The sequence below is a fragment of the Periophthalmus magnuspinnatus genome, chromosome 19 (genome assembly GCF_009829125.3).
Source record: "Periophthalmus magnuspinnatus isolate fPerMag1 chromosome 19, fPerMag1.2.pri, whole genome shotgun sequence".
NCBI classification, from domain to species: domain Eukaryota; kingdom Metazoa; phylum Chordata; class Actinopteri; order Gobiiformes; family Gobiidae; genus Periophthalmus; species Periophthalmus magnuspinnatus.
The window spans coordinates 20,535,846-20,549,879 of NC_047144.1; the positions used below are offsets into that span (position 1 = coordinate 20,535,846).

Below are 14,034 nucleotides of genomic sequence, written 5' to 3' on the forward strand. Positions count from 1 at the left end.
ACTGTATCTTTAAGGCACAGATATACTGATACTTTGGTGTTCCTTAAGGTTAGTTTCTCGCCTAAAACCTCTGAGTCATTATTTACCGTAAATTTCAGACTACAGGGCGTACCTGAATATAAGCCGCACCAGATAAATTTGAAAAGAAAATCACTTTTTGTACATATATAAACCGCACCTGAATATAAGCCGCAGGTTTTTATGTTGTAACGTGAGATATTTACACAGAAGATGGTACAAGATGGAAGTTTTTTTGAGTTTTAATCTAAGACGCACTTGAAAATCGGCAGTACAGCATCAACACGAGATGAACATACCTACAGGTTTAAAAAATAAAACAACACCAACACGAGCCATCTGCTTTTATTTCCTCTGAAAGTTTTTGTCGTATTTTTACACTGACTAAGTTCTTCCCGCTGCCGCCGCCAATGTCGCACCATCGATTTTTTAATACCAAACTTACGTGCAGTGGCTCTATTTCCTTCTTTGATGCCAGATCCATTGCCTTTAACTTCAAAGCTGCTTCATTTGCATTTCTTTGCGTGTTTTCAGCGCATAATCTTTCCCCATGTCTGTCTCACTATTGCATTTACTGCTAGAGAGTGCCCCCGGTGGCCATTAGCGAGTAAAAATCCATAAATTTGCCGCACCGTTGTATAGGCCACAGGGTTCAAAGCGTGAGGAAAAAAGTATCGATTTATAGTCCGAAAGTTACGGTTGTCCTGTTTTAGACCCAGTTTAGCCGTAGCTTAGCCCAGTTTTAGTCCTTGACCTGGCTTAGCTCTGATATTTGTAAAGCAAAGTCATTTCTGAAAAGATACATTACTAGTTTTTAGTGAAAAGTTTTGAATTATCTGGATCATGAAGCGCTCCTGGATGGTAGAGGGATTCGTCATACAAGGTTTAGTCCATGTTTAGTCCTCGGTAGACCAGCTTTTGATTAGTTTACTCATGTTTAAGACGTAGTTTATGAAATGTTTATTCAGATCTGATTTAATACTTTGACTAACATGGTTCAGGCTGACACAACCCATTTCATTCCGAGCACAGAATTAAGAAGTATTTGTTTTTTCTTGTCCCAAAAGTAGATTTTGTTCCAGTGTTTCAATTATAAAATATGGGCGTTTTTTTTCTTTGTTTTTCTCCTTCCAGCTTTTCAAGGGGAAATTCTTTGTCTGTCAAGGAGAAGATGTGAGGAACATAACCAACAAGTCGGACTGTATGCAGGCCAACTACAAATGGGTCAGGCACAAGTACAACTTTGACAACTTGGGGCAGGTATGGGGATAATTAAACGCTATTGATGAAGTTATTGCAACAAATTATGGATGTTACGTAATTTATCGTTTTTGGTACAGGCTCTGATGTCCCTGTTCGTCCTGGCGTCTAAAGATGGATGGGTCGACATCATGTACGACGGACTGGACGCTGTCGGAGTGGATCAACAGGTAGATGATTCTGAAAAATATTTATATCACAGCTTTTCTTTTGAGATTACATTGGCAATTTGTTTTAAAAATCATGTTTATGTTCACAGAATAGATTATATTAACACATCGAGGAGCATGTATATTTGAGAGATTGAATTTTGAAGAACTAAACAAATATAATAATCACCTTTCAGAACTAGTGGTGGAAAGTAACGAAGTAAAAGTAGGAAAGTACTATGCTTAAGTACAAATTTTAGGTATCTAAACATTACTTAAGTACATTTCAAAGTGGATCATTTTTACGTTTACTTCATTACATTTGAGAGAAGATATCTGTACGTTCCACTACATTTTTGAGCTGAAAAGTAAAAGTATTATTATTAAAAGTATTAAAGTTTTATATTAAAGGATTATTGTTTGAGACCTGAGCCTGAGAGGTTTATAATTTGAGAATTTGAACACAAATATACACATAAAAATACCTAGAAAAAAAACTTAAATCTGTATAAAAAAATAAAATATGTTTCAAAATCACTACATTTGAAGCCTTCGAAGACCTCAAAATATGCACAAAATAGTACTTTTTTTAAACTTTAATAATTTCTTTATTTTCTTTTTTCCTTCAACGGAATAGGAGGCATAAACAAAGCGTTTGATTTGTGTCCTGATGGAAGACAGGGGTGGGACTAGACAAGTTTTCTTATTCCCAGTCCCTTTTGAGCTTGTCTGAGAACAGTTTAGGAGATGTGCTTTAGGTGTAAAATAATGAATAAAAAAAATAAATAAAATAATAATAATAATTTAAAGTAGATTTTTTCATGTGATACTTTTACTTTTAATTTTTGTTTTTGTTTGTTTTATTTTTACTGTAATCTGTACTTTTACTGAGTAACAAAACTGAGTACTTCTTATACCATCACTGTTCAAACAACAAGTTTTGTCTTTTTATATCACTTTTATTCATTTACCTGTAGTTTAAATGCACTTTAAATAGCCCAGTTTTGATTTAGATAAAGAGAAGTAGTGATGGGTGTAGAATAAACTGAAGTAGAATAAACTGCAGTCCGAGAGCTGTAAAAAGAGACTCGGGACTTGTCCATTTAAGCGGATGCTTCCGTTGTAGGGAGTATTATACCTCTATTGACGTAGACCACATAACAAGGACAGAACTGGCAGTGTTTATTGGCACAGCAGTGAAAATTCCCTGTCAATGGACAAAATCACAACATTTTGTATTGATCCTAAATGCTAGACTGCTCTACTATATATATATATAAAAAAATAATAATAATAATAATAATAAAATTAAATAATAGTAATAATAAAAATAATTAAATAAATACATATAAATAAATAAATACATAAATTAAATAAATATGTTTCTTATCTTAATTTGCACTCCACCCCAGCTTGAACTGATCTAACAATTTAATATAACCGCAGAGAAACTGAAATATGGTAATGTAGTTTAAAATTTGATTAAAATTAAATATTGATATTTTTGTTGATATTTACTTCACTGTTAATTTCAAGTATCATTTCATCCTGTTAACAACCTTGTCCCGTTTGTGTGTGGCAGCCCATCATGAACTACAACCCGTGGATGCTGCTCTACTTCATCTCCTTCCTGCTCATCGTGGCCTTCTTCGTGCTCAACATGTTCGTGGGCGTGGTGGTGGAGAACTTCCACAAGTGCCGGCGCCACCAGGAGGCCGAGGAGGCAAAGCGCAGGGAGGAGAAGAGACTGAAACGGCTGGAGAAAAAGAGACGGAGTAAGGAGAAGGAGCTAGCTGGTCGGTAGTCTTTCCACATCTTTCTGAGTCCTGCTTGAAACCAGCTTGAGCTTGAGCTTGAATTTTTTTTTAATTTTAAAATTTTTTATTTCATTTTTGCTTTTTTTTTTTTTTTTATTTCGCCGAATCGGGAAGAACGCAGTTAGCAAGCTTCAGTAGTTGCTGCGGTAGAACCTCAACCCCCGACCGGCTTCCCAACATTTTTCTTACGCTGCAAAATAAGAAAATCTACTTTAGTTAATATGAATTTTGACTAATCTTGTTATTGAGCAGTTTTAACTAAGCTTTAACTTTTTTTTATCATTATTAGGTGTTTCTACGTGTTTCTTGCTGCTTTCTGGCTATATTTTTTGTCTTATCAAGCTAACGCAGAGAAGGTTTCAGAGGTAGCTTACCATCTTACCACTGCTTTTGCAATCAAGGAGTTTTGGCTTCGATCCAGAAGTCATTTTCCGTTGAATAAATGATAGAATCTTATGATTGAAAATTACTTCTGGATGGGAGCCGAAACGTCGTTATTGCAGAAATACCGTCCAAATAAGTACCCCTGAAACGTTTCCAACAATGGACCTGGACGAATGAGGCATTACATGGTCTCTTAGCAAGATAAATTATTTGACAATTTCATAAAAACCTTTTATTTACCATGTTGAAAATATTCCTTTGCAGACAAGTCATTTGATTTATGATATATGATAACTGATATGACAAAAATTACCGTATTTTCCAGACTACAACTCACACTTTTAAAAATTTTCATAGTTTGGCCAGAGGTGCAACTTATACTCAGACTTATATGTGGAATATACGTCGCATCTGAGAATATAATTTCTTTATTACGGTCAAACTGACAACCACGCTTTTTCTTCATTATTATGCATTTTTTTACTTATACTCTAGAGCGACTTATAGTCTGGAAAATACAGTATATTAGAACCAGTGAAAATACTACGCAAGTAAAACAAAATCCATAAACGTACTAAACAAATTTGAGCCAAATCTACTCAAAACAAGATTCTGAATTTCCATCATTTTAACTAACTTAGATATTCCAATTTTTGCAGCCTAATTCACTTGGCGTTCCATTGGTCACTTGCTCTGTTCCGCAACTATTTACGGATGCTTTTTTACACTTCTAACGTTTCATAAATTTGGATGTAAAAGAGCTTCCGTAGACTCATGTGCAGAGCTAGAACGGTCGACCACATGGTTAGCCTGTCGCTACCCTAGCTAGCCTTGCCTGGTTTACGTTGGCGGTTGGGACGACCCTTTGAGCATGGTGCATGGTACTGGTTTTTAGAGCTAGACGGAGGATGATGCCATTGAAATTTTGGGGGTTTCTTTGACGTGGACGTAACACTCCTCCGCTCACCTCTTTGTGCATGCAGGTTAGTACAACCGAAGGAGGAGGAATAGCGCACAATTTAGCTAGCTTTTTTTTCTTCTCTCTTCTAGCAGTTCGGCCATCTTGTGCTCCTCTCCTTCGGTTGTATAGGCGTGGTACAATCTGCTTGTTTTTTTATTCTTATTTTTTCTTCTTTCCACTGCCTCCTATATTTATATATGACAAGACTTAACGCTAGCATCGCAAGTGACGCTAGTGAGCATTCCAACGTTCTTGAATTCTCTTATAAAGCCTTTCTAATTTGCTGAAGGAGCAGTGGACCTTTTTGATTTTGAACTTATTTTGTCCTTTTTTGAAAAAACAATTTTTTAACCTGACAATGCAATGTTTTCTTGAGAAATACAGATGATTTTTTTTTTCCTTTTAGGAGGTGATCACGGGCTATTCTTCCTTTCCAAATACTAACACACAAACAAACTCACAACTAACTTTTCTTGGAAGTCCGTTTTTTTTGTTCTCCAGATTTCTTTTCATTTTTTAAAGCTCCTGGCGTTTTTGACTTACCAGGATGTTATTTTTTTGTAAACTGAATAAAAGGCAGATGTATGTTGTGTAGACATGGTGTTCTTGGTGATTTGAGGTACTTACTGGATTGATAGCTTCTGGATTAGGTTGTAAGAATGGACTCAGAACTGTTGGAAAGACATGCAGGAACACAAAACCAGCTTAACTTTCCATTGCTTCCTTCTGGCCTTACTCCATCCCTCTTTTCCTCTTTCTCTCTCTTTGACTCTCTTGATTCTCTCAATGTCTCTTTCATCCACTGTTCATTTTTCGCCAAAAAATTATAGTTCAGTTTTCATCATACGGCTTTTATCAAGAGCTATGCAGAATCCAAGGATTATTTATCCTTATTTTAGTCTAAATGTCATGCAACTTATTTCGACAAACTCAAATACATTTAGCCAAGAAAAACACATTTTTAGAATAATTATATCATGAAGGACTGTTTCTTCAGAACGAAACACTGCTTGCCTCTGTATATCATATGAGGCTCTTTGACTTAACTTGAACCGTATTAAGTTTGCAGTCTGTAACTTTTCTGTTGCCTGCTTGTTTCTATGGAGATGTTATTGCTTTCCCTGGAATTATACACAGTACGGCATTAAACAAATCGATGCAAATGTTTTTATTGCAGAAAAAGTCCCTCGAAAGTGTGTAAAACATGCATTAGTACTGGGAACAGGTTCGTTTCGCCGCAGATCGGACCTGTAACTTGACCTGTTGGTGTCACCGTGTCACCTTGTTTTAAAGCCATACTGTGGAATATTCCAGGAAAGCCAACACTTCATGGAAAAAAAAGCGAGGTGTCCGGCCCTACGCTAGAAAAGTTGCACAGTGCATCGTTCACATTGATGGCGTCACTTATTTTGATTCCAAAGTTTCATTGCCAAAAAGATATTGACAAAAACTACATCACAGGTTACACAAGTCCTCAAAATGGCTCCTTTCTACTCTTCTTCCTCTCTTGCTTCTTGCTGTCTGCTTGCCGCACGACTAACTGGCTTTCATCCCTCTAGATATTATGGTGCCGGGGGTGAGTTGGGCCCTATCAGACGGCACACTCAAAGGTACAGAGCATGTTCTGTGTGTCCCGTTTAAAAAAACAAAAACAAAAAGTACCCACGTTTATTTTTTATATTTTAATTTTCAACCACCAAACCACCCAACCAACCAACCAACCACCACCGGCCGCGACCACCCTCCATGGGGGTTAGGGTTCTGTTCTTCCAAGTCCAGTGATACCACGCGGGGGGTTCAGGGCCCATCAGCTATCTCCCATCAGCTCGCAGTCAGACGGAGGCATGCTGTGCTGTTATCTCTGTTGTGGGTTTGTCTCCTCACTGGTCCATCCACTGCACCACTCACACCATGATGTACTGTAGCCTTCCTCGGTTTATCAAAAACAAGAGCAGTCGTTGAACGTGCTGGTTGCTACGGGGCTGTTAATGTATTCTATGTCGAGAAACTCCAAGAATTTTTACATAGTGTGAGTGGCAGAACGTGGGCAGCATAAATGATAGTGTTTCTTTGCAGAGCTATTGTTTCACTCAAGTTTACTTTCGGTTGCCGTGTCGTCGCTGTCAGCTAAATTTTATGGTAACTGCTAGCGTGAGTCAAAATGTTGCGGCGTCATATGGGCTTAACCTTTATATCTGAACCATAGTCTGTTGTCCCTCACTATATCACGGTTCATCTTTGTCGGTTTCACAGATTTTTTAGAGCAATTTTGCATGTTTTTTTTTTTTTTTTACAGCGTATGAACGTGCGTTGTGTTCTGCGTCCTGATTGGCTGTTGGACTGTAGACCATTGTCCATCAGTCTCCTCCGTGCCGTGTCTCCTGTACAGTACAGAATGTGTTCAGACAAATTTACATAAACGTTGGATCGCAGTGTGACTCTGAAGTGCTGTATGTTTGCAATTTGTTTTCTCCCCGACAAAACGCACAGTCGATGAAACGTTCTGCTCCAACGAAGGTTTGAACTTTGCGAGTGTTTAAACGAGAGAGAAATGTGAGAAAATGCTAATGCCTGTGTGAGAAAAGTGTATAAAGTGTGTGGTGAGGGGTTTTACAGCAAAAAACATGTAGAATAATTGTAAAAAATAAAGCGGATTCGCCTATTGCGGATTATTTTTAGAACGTAACCCCCGCGATAAACGAGGGACAACTGTATAGATGGACACAGCTAGCCTGCCAGGTAGTGAACAGGGCGCGAAATGGTTCTATCGAAATCGGGATCCAGTTAATTTTCTATTCCCTCTTTCTGTGACTACGTCCGTTAGGCTCGTCATTCTGACCTTAAAACTATCAACTTAACCCGCTCTACATAATCCTGGAATTATCATTTCGGTATTTTGTCCATAAATCAAGATATGAACTGTAGTGACAAACCAATCAGGTGCCTTCTTTCCCTGACGTTAGCAACAGGTTTGATTGACAGGTATCACGCCTCGTTGCTATGCAGGAAAGGGTGTGTACCTTCAACAACCTCACTCCAGATTGGCTTTTTGGTTGCTATTTTTGGTCTCAAACTCAGATTTCTAAATATGGGCTCTGGTTGCAGATTAGCCGCTATAACTGCTAGCTTCGATTGGCTTCATTTGGCTTGAACAAACGCTACGTCACACTTTTTCAGTCCAACACATCTGCAAAATTAATTAGCGTTGATGCAGTATGGTTTAGCCAAAGATATTTCACTCCACATTATTTAATCCAGCACTTTTATTACCCAGCGAGCAACAACAACAACAACAAATCAGTGAAGTAAAACGTTTCATAAGTTCGGTTGCCATGTTTGCCACTTTTAGCTTGAATCACATTACCTCTTTATAAAGTTACCCACTGAGTTTTGCAGTACTGAAAGAACACAATATTCTTTTGCAAATGTGCATTACCGGATACTTGGACGAAAGTGAAAAGCTTTTTTTGCCAGATGTTTGTGCCAAATCGTGTTTCCGAAGGCTCTGGTTTGGTGCTCGCGGTTACAGACTGGAGAGTTAAACGTCTCAGGGTCAAAGATCTCGGAGTTGTTTTGGCTCGTGGTGGTTATGCAGAACGATGGAGTATTTTGAGTTGTTTTAATATATTTTGTTTAAGAAGTACGTTTTTGTGGTTGTATAAAGTATCGTAAAGTAAAATGCAGTATATTCACTACTAAAAGAATGTAGTTGTATGGTCAAGCAGTCATTTTTTGGGTTTTTTTTATGCTGAAAGATCTGAGAAAAGTGACAAAAATATGAATCCAAATACCAACTATATATTTGTTAGTATTAGTATTAGTATTAGTTTAAGTTTACTTTACTTTATTCCATGTATGTTTGCACAAATCTTTAAGTTCCAGTTCAAACCTTTCAAGTACACTGACTACTATTACCACATCATTTTGAGAAACAAGAGAGTGGAGTATTTAAAAGAAGAGTACATAAAAATACAATACTGTGCACCGTAAAGTGTAGAACCGAGTAGTTGCAGTAGACTGAAGTGAAGTACAGTACACTACAGTATTTTAAAGTATCGTACATTAGTAGTAGAGTTTGGTAAAGGGCAGCAGAGTACAGCAAATCGGTAAAGTAGTAGAATACGCACATTAGAGTACTGCAGAGTCGTACTACCAACTAGAACAGGCATGCCCAAACTGTGGCCCAAGTGCCAAATGCAGTTCGCAGACCAATTTTTCTTGGCCCTCAAGCTTCCATTGAATTGTCCCATATTACTTTAAACAGTACTTTTTACTGTACATTTCTGAAAATGTACTTTTACAAGCCCATATCAGATATTTAAAGTGTCCCGTTGAGGATGTAATCGTGAATAACGGTGTAGTAGTTCGGTCTAACTTGTAATAATAATGCAGATTTAAAGTATTCACTGTATTCGCAACCAGTCATGGCCCTCAATCGGCCCTCAGCTTTGTCTGTGTTTATATATGTGCCCTTAATGAGAAAAGTTTGGACACCCCTGAACTAGAACAAACTAAAGTGGTGTCTTTCGTGCATTATTTATACTTTTACTTAAGTAATTGGGCGACAGTAGCTCAGTTGGTAAAGTGTCCTCTGATCAAAAGGTTGGTTCGAATCCCGCTCTCGACATAAAGCATCACTGGTAGAGCATTTGGATCCACTGACCCACAGGTTGGAGGTGCGATCCCAGCTCCCCACAAATGAATACTGTCATTGTGTCCTTGTGCAAGACAGTTAACCCACCTCGCCCCCAGTGTCTGCGTACACCAGTGTATGAATGTGTATGTTTTTGACGTAAAGCTCGATATAAAACCTGTTCTTTTACTGGAGTACACATTTTGAGCCCTGTTTCCACCCCTGTGTATAGTTCAGTAGGGTGCAGTTGGGGTTAGGTCAGTTCATTACACTACACAACAGTTAAAACGCGCTATATATCCACAAATGCGTAATCTAACCGCAGCGGGGCTAACATATAGTTATCTAGACTTGTTTATATCCACACAAATGACGTCAAACTCTGCCTTCTCTGGTTTACTCCACATTCCTCCGACACAGAGCCCACTCCTCCTCACAGTCGTGGTTAGCTGGAGGACATCTTCTGTGCTGTCTCTGGATAAACTTCCTGAATCGTGACGACTCTCGAACGAAAACAAAGGTCCCGTTGTAAATTTAAAGGGCCCACGCTATTACAATATTTTCTGATCTGTTATAATGCTGTTTTTTCATCACAAACACACCCGGAGTTGTGTTTTGTTTCATTCACGCATGTTTAACACACAAATCCTGCATATTTAAGGTGAGAAAACACTCTGTTCCACCTCGTGATGTCATGTGGTAATACAGGAAGTGCTCCACTGTGTTTTTAGACACAATACGCCTTCACTAGAATCATTTTGGGGTTGCAAATGTCGACTAAACAAAAGGTAAAAGGAGCTGTTGACTTGAAAACTACTGTTCTATGACATCACAAGGTGGAACGGAGCATTTTGAGCTTTGGAGATATAGACAGACATGTGTAAATGAAACAAAACACACCTCCAGGTAGGTTTTTGATGAGGTAACAGCATTATAACATGGCTTAAAACTCACAAGAGTCAATTTAGCGCAATACAGGACCTTTAAAGATGTCACACAGTATGGCATTAATGTTGTCTATCGCCACGGTGATGAGCCAAATTACAAATCTCTGGAAAAACAGATCTGTATGCTCACAATTTTTGGTTTGGTTGTCTGTTTTCTTTGCCAGAATCATCAAATTCATCAAATATAAATGAAAAAATGCCATACTTTGGAACATTTTACACACATACAGCAAATAAAAGGCATACTGTACCTTTAATTATATATATTGGCCGCTATTTTAAATTTTTTGTGATGTTTTAAATACAAAAAAAAATACTGTTTTCCATCCGCAACATGATTAAATTAGTATCTGGCGCCCTCTACTGGCAAAAAGGATTTAGCACGGTGAAGGCAGTTTCGATATTGATATTTTTAGCAGTACAATGAAGGTAAATGTACTTTAAAAACACAAAGTACCACATCCTGGAGAAGATGGGCGTTACCACATCACATAAAGCAGTGAAAGTGCATTTTGAGCTCAGGAGAAAGTGACAGTCCCGGGGTATTTATGGACGAAAGGAACACAACATTATTATTGTGGCGCGCGTCAGATTGATGTGTGTAGCACTCTGGATGGAGCTCTGCACATTTATCAGTCTGGAACGGCTCTCTCTGAAAGCGATTGGGACCTTTAGGGGGCGTCACGACAGCGGAACAAGCCCAAAAATCAAACTTTGGTTAAATCCAGTTGAGAGAAAAGCAGAGAAACACAAAAACTTCCACCCAAACCACAATGCTGCGCTGTGATTGGTCCAGACTCCGGCTCCATCTGCGCAAGGTTAGAACATTTAAACGTTGTTAAAATGTTTTACAGAAGTCAGCTCTGCAGATGATGTGACCTTAAAGTGTCGACCCGTGCGTCTGTGCGGTGTTTACGTAGCTAAGTATCTGCTAATTGAGATCTCATCGTGTAAGCTGAACCGTAGTTGCTTTCCTTTGTGCAAATGTGTATTGTGTCTGTACAAGTGAACAGATGGTGCGCCACAATGTGTAAAATATGCATCTTCCTCCGCACTCTCTCTCTCTGTCTTGTCTCTCTTTGTCTCTCTCACTCTTTATCTCTCAGCCTCTCTCATTTTCTTTCTCTATCTTGCTCTCCTATTCTTTCTCTCTCCATCTCTTTCTTTCTCTCTCTCTCTGTGGCTCTCTCATTCTGTCACCCTCAGTCTTTCTCGATTGCTCTTTCTTACTCTGTCTGTCTCTCTCACATTTTCCCTCTTTGGCTCTCTCTTCCCTATCGCTCTCTTTCTCACACTTTCTTTCTCTCTCTGTTTCTCTCTCACACTTGTTCAAAGTTTCTCTGTCACTCTCTTTCTCTCTCTCTGTCTCTTGCTCTCTCACTATTTCTTTTTCTCTGTCTCTTTCTTTCTCTATATCTCACACTGTTTCTTTATCTCTCTCTCTCTCTGTGTGTCCCTCTTTCTGTCTCTCACTTTTTCTTTCTTTCCCTCTGTGTCTCTGTGTATCTCTCCCCAACACTTTCTCTCTCTTTCACTCTTTCTTTCTTTCTCTGTATGTCTCTCAGTCACTGTATCTCTCTCTCTGTTTAGACATGGTTCTACCTGAAGCCATAGCTCTCGCTCTCTCTCACTCTTTCTTTCTCTCTGTTTCTCTCACCCTTTCTTTCGCTCTGTTCTACCCGAGGCCATAGCTCTCTCTCTCTCTCTCTGTGTATCTCTCTCTTTCTTTCTCTCTGTTTCTCTTTCTTTCTCTCCGTTCTACCCAAGGCCATAGCTCTCTCCCACTCTTTCTTTCTCTCTGTATCTCTCTCTCTCTCTGTGTTTAGACGTGGTTCTACCTGAGGCCATAGCTCTCTCTCTCTCTCTCTGCCTCTCTCTCTTTCTTTCTCTCTCTCTGTTTAGACGTCGTTCTTCCTGAGGCCATAGCTCTCTCTCTCTCTTTCTTTCTCCCCGTCTCTCTCTCTCTCTGTTTAGACATACTTCTTCCTGAGGCCATAGCTCTCTCTCTCTGCCTCACTCTCTCTTTCTTTCTCTCCATCTCTCTCTCTCTGTTTAGACGTACTTCTTCCTGAGGCCATAGCTCTCTCTCTCTCTGCCTCTCTCTCTGCCTCTCTCTCTCTCTTTCTTTCTCTCCATCTCTCTCTGTTTAGACGTACTTCTTCCTGAAGCCATAGCTCTCTCTCTCTGCCTCTCTCTCTCTTTCTTTCTCTCCGTCTCTCTCTGTTTAGACGTACTTCTTCCTGAGGCCATAGCTCTCTCTCTCTCTCTGCCTCTCTCTCTCTTTCTTTCTCTCCCTCCGTCTCTCTCTGTTTAGACGTACTTCTTCCTGAGGCCATAGCTCTCTCTCTCTCTGCCTCTCTCTCTGCCTCTCTCTCTCTTTCTTTCTCTCCGTCTCTCTCTGTTTAGACGTACTTCTTCCTGAGGCCATAGCTCTCTCTCTCTCTGCCTCTCTCTTTCTTTCTCTCCGTCTCTCTCTGTTTAGACGTACTTCTTCCTGAGGCCATAGCTCTCTCTCTCTCTGCCTCTCTCTCTCTTTCTTTCTCTCCGTCTCTCTCTGTTTAGACGTACTTCTTCCTGAGGCCATAGCTCTCTCTCTCTCTCTGCCTCTCTCTCTTTCTTTCTTTCTTTCTCTCCGTCTCTCTCTGTTTAGACGTACTTCTTCCTGAGGCCATAGCTCTCTCTCTCTCTCTGCCTCTCTCTCTCTTTCTTTCTCTCCGTCTCTCTCTGTTTAGACGTACTTCTTCCTGAGGCCATATCGAGCCTGTGGTCCTTGCACTGTGTCGCTGCAGTAAACAAACAGGAGAAAAGGCGGTGGAGTGATTGGCACATTTGGCTCTGGTACATGACAGCAGAGAAAATGGAGCTGTGTTCGTGTGAAAAACTGGACTTTTGGAGCACATGCAAAAAGCTCCATCCGAGTGTTCGCCAAAAAGTCCCCTGGAAGCTACAGCGTTTGTTTACTTTGTACCATCTGCAGTGCACTGGGTCTACTGTACTTTTACCTGCAGACGTAATGTTAACAAGCCCAAAATAAATTATAACCTCTTTATTTTGTTAAATACATGTTTCAGGAAAAAAAAACCTTCCTTGTGCGTAAATTGTCCGTGCATTTTCGACAGATTTTTTATTTTTTATTTTTTTTGCTTTAGAAGTCAGCGCTCCTTCTTGTATTTTTCTACTTTTCTACTTTTCCATAACTTGCCGTTTGACTGATGTAAAGCTATGTTAAATTGCTAAACTGCGTAGTATCTGGAGGAAAACAGCAAGGGGGTCGGAGGGGCGGGGTCTGGATATATGAGGAACTGTGTGATTGGTCTAACAGGTATCCACGCTTTAAACTCCGCCCCTTTGTAATAATAATACCTGGCTGTAATTTCACTATTGTAAATCACGATATGACAGACATTTTATTTTTAAAGGCAAGTTATAATAATAATAAAATAGAGAACAACAGGCTGAATATCACATTTATATTTATTCAGCGTGAAGCACAGACAGAACTGAACACGTGTCTGGGATGTTAACGTAAAATATTGACAGTTAATCAGACAAGTAAAGCATAAAAAACAAGTTAACAAGTTTACTCTCACTCCAAATCACTACATCCACTGAATTCTTCATCCTCGGTGTCACTTCTGAACAGCTTCGCTAACTCCGGAGGAAGATGAAGTGTTGTGTCCTCTTCCTCTTCTACGTGGCTTCTCATAATTATCATAATGTTGAAATCAAAAAATGTCAATGGTACAGAAGTAGTACATACTGGTACACAAGTCTAGAGAACCCTCGTGTCGTCGTCAGTGTGATAATAATGAAGATGTGACATTATATATTTTTAATAATTTCACATACAAGTCGCATCTGAGTA

General features: G+C 39.3%; 1 protein-coding gene across 2 annotated transcripts in view; it reads left to right on the forward strand.

Annotated features, from left to right (window-relative positions):
* Positions 1 to 14,034, forward strand: part of cacna1g (calcium channel, voltage-dependent, T type, alpha 1G subunit) — a 313,071-nt gene that overhangs the window by 237,118 nt on the left and 61,919 nt on the right. For both annotated transcript variants that reach the window (XM_055229674.1, XM_055229673.1), the window contains exons 22-24: positions 1,153 to 1,278; positions 1,359 to 1,448; positions 3,010 to 3,202. In XM_055229674.1, coding sequence (XP_055085649.1) covers positions 1,153 to 1,278; positions 1,359 to 1,448; positions 3,010 to 3,202 — 409 coding nt within the window. The remainder of the gene's footprint in view (positions 1 to 1,152; positions 1,279 to 1,358; positions 1,449 to 3,009; positions 3,203 to 14,034) is intronic.